This window comes from Oncorhynchus keta, chromosome 14, assembly GCF_023373465.1.
Source record: "Oncorhynchus keta strain PuntledgeMale-10-30-2019 chromosome 14, Oket_V2, whole genome shotgun sequence".
Classification (NCBI taxonomy): domain Eukaryota; kingdom Metazoa; phylum Chordata; class Actinopteri; order Salmoniformes; family Salmonidae; genus Oncorhynchus; species Oncorhynchus keta.
In genome coordinates this window covers 55,315,819-55,322,575 of record NC_068434.1, presented here as the reverse complement: position 1 = coordinate 55,322,575, position 6,757 = coordinate 55,315,819, and the positions used below count along the sequence as shown (strand labels likewise).

General features: G+C 44.0%; 1 protein-coding gene across 4 annotated transcripts in view; it reads left to right on the top strand.

Moving 5' to 3' along the window:
• Window positions 1–1,756: 1,756 nt before the first annotated feature.
• prmt3 (protein arginine methyltransferase 3) overlaps window positions 1,757–6,757 on the top strand; it is a 100,968-nt gene continuing 95,967 nt past the window's right edge. The window contains exons 1-7 of one of the 4 annotated variants that reach the window (XM_035786484.2): window positions 1,757–2,071; window positions 2,486–2,606; window positions 2,731–2,813; window positions 2,913–2,962; window positions 4,546–4,651; window positions 5,088–5,262; window positions 6,514–6,658. In XM_035786484.2, coding sequence (XP_035642377.1) covers window positions 2,050–2,071; window positions 2,486–2,606; window positions 2,731–2,813; window positions 2,913–2,962; window positions 4,546–4,651; window positions 5,088–5,262; window positions 6,514–6,658 — 702 coding nt within the window. In that variant the 5' untranslated portion in view covers window positions 1,757–2,049. The remainder of the gene's footprint in view (window positions 2,072–2,485; window positions 2,607–2,730; window positions 2,814–2,912; window positions 2,963–4,545; window positions 4,652–5,087; window positions 5,263–6,513; window positions 6,659–6,757) is intronic. The other 3 variants (XM_035786483.2, XM_035786481.2, XM_035786482.2) reach the window with 3 other exon arrangements.

Genomic DNA, 6,757 nt, shown 5'->3' with positions numbered 1-6,757 from the left:
CTCCTCCCTCTCTGCAGATGACTTCGTCAACCATTTTGAAAAGAAGGTCGACGACATCCGATCCTCGTTTGCTAAGTCAAACGACACCGCTGGTTCTGCTCACACTGCCCTACCCTGTGCTCTGACCTCTCTCCAGATGAAATCTCGCGTCTTGTGACGGCCGGCCGCCCAACAACCTGCCCGCTTGACCCTATCCCCTCCTCTCTTCTCCAGACCATTTGACCTTCTCCCTTACCTCACCTTGCTCATCAACTCATCCCTGACCGCTGGCTACGTCCCTTCCGTCTTCAAGAGAGCGAGAGTTGCACCCCTTCTGAAAAAACCTACACTCGATCCCTCCGATGTCAACAACTACAGACCAGTATCCCTTCTTTCTTTTCTCTCCAAAATGGCCAGCTCTCCCGCTATCTCTCTCAGAATGACCTTCTTGATCCAAATCAGTCAGGTTTCAAGACTAGTCATTCAACTGAGACTGCTCTTCTCTGTATCACGGAGGCGCTCCGCACCGCTAAAGCTAACTCTCTCTCCTCTGCTCTCATCCTTCTAGACCTATCGGCTGCCTTCGATACTGTGAACCATCAGATCCTTCTCCACCCTCTCCGAGTTGGGCATCTCCGGCGCGGCCCACGCTTGGATTGTGTCCTACCTGACAGGTCGCTCCTACCAGGTGGCGTGGCGAGAATCTGTCTCCTCACCACGCGCTCTCACCACTGGTGTCCCCAGGGCTCTGTTCTAGGCCCTCTCCTATTCTCGCTATACACCAAGTCAATGGCTCTGTCATAACCTCACATGGTCTCTCCTATCATTGCTATGCAGACGACACACAATTAATCTTCTCCTTTCCCCTTCTGATGACCAGGTGGCGAATCGCATCTCTGCATGTCTGGCAGACATATCAGTGTGGATGACGGATCACCACCTCAAGCTGAACCTCGGTAAGACTGAGCTGCTCTTCCTCCCGGGAAGGGACTTGTTCCATGATCTGGCCATCACGGTTGACAACTCCATTGTGTCCTCCTCCCAAAGCTAAGAACCTTGGCGTGATCCTGGACAACACCCTGTGTTCTCAACTAACATCAGGCGGTGGCCCGTTCCTGTAGGTTCATGCTCTACAACATCCGCAGAGTACGACCTTGCCTCACACAGGAAACGGCGCAGATCCTAATCCAGGCACTTGTCATCTCCCGTCTGGATTACTGCAACTCGCTGTTGGCTGGGCTCCTGCCTGTGCCATTAAACCCCTACAACTCATCCAGAACGCCGCAGCCCGTCTGGTGTTCAACCTTCCCAAGTTCGCTCACGTCACCCCGCTCCTCTGCTCTCTCCACTGGCTTCCAGTTGAAGCTCATCCGCTACAAGACCATGGTGCTTTACGGAGCTGTGAGGGAACGGCACCTCAGTACCTCCAGGCTCTGATCAGGCCCTACACCCAAACAAGGGCACTGCGTTCATCCACCTCTGGCCTGCTCGCCTCCCTACCACTGAGGAAGTACAGTTCCCGCTCAGCCCAGTCAAAACTGTTCGCTGCTCTGGATAGTGGAACAAACTCCCTCACGACGCCAGGACAGCGGAGTCAATCACCACCTTCCGGAGACACTTGAAACCCCACCTCTTTAAGGAATACCTAGGATAGGATAAGTAATCCTTCTCACCCCCCCCCCCCTTTAAGATTTAGATGCACTATTGTAAAGTGACTGTTCCACTGGATGTCATAAGGTGAATGCACCAATTTGTAAGTCGCTCTGGATAAGAGCGTCTGCTAAATGACTTAAATGTAAATGTAATGTAAATGTAAATTTGATTTTAATAATTTTGAAATGAGTGTTAGATAGTAGGGTATTTATTTAGTACATTTTCTTTTTCAGTTAAAGTTTAAGGGAGTTGTACTCCAGTCTAGTAGGTGGCAGTAATACAACAAATTGGATGCCAACCGCCGTTAAACATCATAGAAGAAGAAAGTTGTTGACCCCCTCGTGACCACTGTCTGTAAGTACACGTTGGAACTAGACCCGGAAGCAGCGTGTACACTGCTGAAACCAAGGAGACAGCATGGCGGAATACACAGGTACACGTGAGTTACGTAAATAGTGATAGAAAACTATAATAATAGAAATACTGAATGGTGCACTACAGAGATCGGTCATCATATTGTAATTTGGATATTTTGTACTTAAAATAGTTGTTACTTTGAAGTCATGTAATGTTGCTTATGTAGCTAGCTAGCTAAATTAGCTAACGCATTTCGTATACCGGTATGCAAACGAACTAACCAGCTTGATAGCTGAGCTTGTATTGACTATACTCCATGCAGCTTATTGCATTACCACGTTAACTCATATTAAACGAAACCTGCATTGAAAAAAAAAAAAATGTGGTTGAACTTAAGTGATGGCTACAGCCAGTTCATGCAATGTTTGACACTGACACCAACGATGATTATAATGTACCTGTCTGTGCTGACTGACACCTTTGCTGACACTGACAGATCACGACGGTGGGGCAGGGGACGATGTGCCCGATCTCTCAGACAGTGATAATGAGGAACAGTGGCAGTGGATGGAGGCCAATGACAACAACGTTCAAGTTACTTGCTTATTCTGTGACAAGTGTGTATCATTGTTTTTTTTTTTAAAGCAACTCACCGATACATGTAATCTGGTGTGAAATAGTTGTCTCTCTCTCTGAAAGTGTTGATGGTTAAAATATATCTTGTCCCTCATGTTTTCTCAGGATGTCAAATTCTGTACCAGAAACACTACAACACTGCCTAGTCGAGCATCAAGTCAATCTTGTAGAAGTGGTTAAGAAACACAGTAAGTTTTGCAAACTTATCTTATAAAGAGTTATCATTGTTTTAAGGTCATGATATAATCCATCCTCACATTTGACGTTGTTAAAATCCTTCCCCGTAGAATTAGATGACTATGGCTACATCAAGATGATAAACTACATACGAACAGAGGTATGCACATCCCTTATTGTGTTTTGATACAGAGTGACTTCAGATCTTTGGCCAAAGCATGGTCCAGGTAAAATAGTGATGACCCAGGTCTCATCCTTGCTTCTTGTCATTTGGAAGTGTAAGTCATCTCTCGAAGCTGAGATTGAGGTTAGACATTTGATAGAAATTGACATTGCAAAAGAACAGGTGTTTAGACTACCTGATAGAAAGAACGCAACATGTAAAGTGTTGGTTTCATGAGCTGAAATAAAATATCCCTCAAATTCTTCCTATGAACAAAAAATGTATTTCTCTCAAATTTGGTGCACACATTTGTTTACATCCCTGTTAGTGAGCATTTTTTCTTTGCCAAGATAATCCATCCACCTGACAGGTGTGGCATATCAAGAAGCTGATTAAACAGCATGATAATTTCACAAGTGTATTTGGCTGTGGAAAATAAAAGGCCACTCTAAAATGTGCAATTTTGTCTCACAACATAATGCAACAGTTGTCTCAAGTTTTGAGGGAGGGTGCAACTGTCATGCTGACTACAGGAATGTCCACCAGAGCTGTTGGCAGAACATTTTATTTAATTTTCTCTACCATAAGTTGCTTCCAATGTAGTTTTAGAGAATTTGGCAGTACGCGTCCAACTGGCCTCTCAGCCGTAGACCACTTGTAACCACACCACCGCAGGACCTCCACATCTGGCTTCTTCACCTGCAGGATCGTCCGGGGTGGGGGGTTGGTCTGGCTCCAAAGCGGGTAGGCCTGGGAGAGCATAGTCCATAGATTAGGCCCTAATGAATTTACTTTTGACTGACTGATTTCCTTTATATGAACTGTAACTCAGTAAAATGGTTGAAATTGTTTCATGTTGCCTTTATATTTGTGTTTAGTGTTTTGGATCTTACTGAAAGGAAATCCATAGAAAGGGAAAATGCGGGAAGGATGCTTGGCATGCCTTTTGAAATCTGTATCCAAAATAATTACTGAGAAATAATCAAAGTTAGGATTAAAATCAGGAAGTAAAAAAAAAAAAATATCCATAAATTAATTTAAAGAAATTGTGTTAAACAGTACCCATATTTCAGAGCATCCGATAAGGTTTCAAATGACACCACACTGGCTGTGTAGTATCTACAAGCTAATCATTGTAATGTCTTATGTCACACATTTCCCAACTTTCCTGTATTATTATTTTGGATACAGATTTCAAATGTATGCCAAACATCCTTCCCCCAAAGGACCTTTCCAGGGATTTAATACCAGGAATATTGAAAATATCATAATTATCTTTGGGCATATCTTGTGTGGGAAGCACTATTGCTGATATTATTGCAAGCATGCAGTTTGCAGGAGCCTTTTCCAACAGGCATGTAAACAAAAACATAATTATAGATGTTCAATAGTATTTTTCATAGATATTTTACAGCTATGATTTGATTAACCATGAATTTTAGGTTCTCGAACCTCCAAAATGAATCAGTTACTTCTGTGTCTTCTTATCGTTAAAACAGTTAGTTTTTCTATGTCGTACCAAATACATCCCTGGTTTTCCAAGTTCATGGACAATAATGGCTGTGTGTTTGTGTTTGCAGAAGTGCAGTGGGCAGAGCTTGTCTACGCTGCCTGTGTGTTCTATTCCCTGGGAGAGTGATGAGTACATGAGGCCAGCTTTACAGGATGACCCCTTACTGCAGATAGGTACTGGCTTTCATTGTTCAACTCAAAGGCCTCCATTTAATCAAGTACAGATAAAGGGTAACTGCATTGCAGGTATATTTAGAATGTTTTCACCAGATGTGAGATTTTGCATCAATATCCTATGTTGTTTTTAAAGAACAACTTGAACCTGTTTAAAACCATAAAAAGCCTTTAAGCTGTCATTATAAACAGAGTGAAACTGCAGTGCTGTTTTCTTTTATCTGGTATTATTTGAGTTGTTGCAACCCATTAGTGCCTCATTGTAACTGGAAATTTGCATGGGGTGACGTTACTGGCGTGGTTCACACAAAGGAGGTTGGGAGAGTTGTATGTTGGGCAGAGATGCGATTGTAACACAGTACTGTTAGTAGAGTAGGCAGTCGTTATCTTCCCGTTTTTGAAATGTGTTCAAGTGAGTCTCTCCCTTTTTTGTTAGATCTGGAAGAACTGTGTGAGGGGAAGGGGATTTTGGCTGGCCCCTCTACTGGGGGCCAGTGTGAAGCCAGCTGCTCCTCTGATGCTCTTCTGCAGAGGGCCCAGGCTGCAGAGGAGAGGGCCCAGCGCACAGAGGAGGCGCTGGCCAGAGCCATGGACGACCTACACAAACTCAAGTCAGTGCTGCTCACACTACTATTGACATTTTTGTTAATTACTGCTACTTACTACTACTACTGTTATTAGCATCGCCACTGCTACCACTTCTGATATTATTACAGAAATACAAATGACTACATTAACCCTTTACACTCGAGGGAATATGGCCTATATGGATAGGGTCCCATTGAAATGTTTCTAACAGAAGAAATATGAGATAGCATGTGCATAACCATGGTAGCAATTGAAAGGGGAACTATTGGAAGGTGCTCAACCACCATTGTAAACACAATGTTTTATTTAAGCTTTAAATAGTTGCTTCAAGAAAATGTGTTTTTAATGGTAAGCGAGCGTTGCACCTTTTCCTTTTCGGTAAATGATCAGAACAAAGGACAGAGGACACAACAGTTCACCCGACACGACCGAATCAAGAGACCCTGACTTCTGACCTAAAGTATAGTATGTTTATGTGTGTATAGTGTGTTTTAATACATTTTTTACTTGACCTTTTATTTAACTAGGCAAGTCAAATTATTGTTTACAATGTCGGCCTCCAGTGTCCTCAATTGCGCAATCAAAATGCATTTTCTATTCCTCTCCTTGGGGCACTCAGTGGGAGAAGGGGTGAGTGTGTCTGATCACAGCAGCTACCAGTGAAACTGGTACAGGGGTAGGGCAGAAACTGTCATTAAGGAATCAGGCCAGGGTAATGGACTTTACTGTTTGACCAAATCAGTTTTAGCCACCACAAAAATACCAAAGTTTGAGTGAAGTAACCACCTAGAATTTCCAGGTGGCACTGATGCAACCAATATATATATTTTTACTTGCACAGTCAAGTCAATCGGTCACATATTGCTACCAAATGGATCCCTGCATTTGATGGCACTGGTGTTTCTCATTCTCACACATGCACCTCCCACCTGCGGCCAGCTGAGGGACTCAGTGAACTCAGTATTGCAGAGGCCTTTCCTTTGTTTAGGAGGAAAAGGAGAAGGGAGGGAAAATTCCACTGCTGCATAGAGGGGGAGTGGGGGGATATAGATGCTGTCTTTCCATTTATTGTGCGGTTGGTGCTGTAAGTGTGTGACTGTCCTGCGGTAAATCTGTTCCAATACATTCCGGATAGAAGTTACCCGTAAGTGCAGATCTAGGATCAGCCAATCTGAACCTTAAATGGTGGGGGGGATGCAAAACTGACTGTAGATCAGGGTCTATTGGCAACTTCATCCTGCTCTGTTGTAAAAATACTATGGTATTTGTTTCAGGTTGCTGGCCCAGGGTCTAGTATTGAATGCGGATGTGGGTCGGGGCACCGGGTCCTTGGGCGCCGTGGCTGAGCTCCGGGAGGACGAGGACGAGGCCTACTTCAGCTCATATGGCCACTACAGCATCCATGAGGAGATGCTTAAGGTCCGCTACCACAATGGCTTTCTTGCGCATATGCACACACTCATGCCCTCTTCTTCTTAATTCAGTAGACACTGCAGAGAGAGGAGGGACACAGATTTA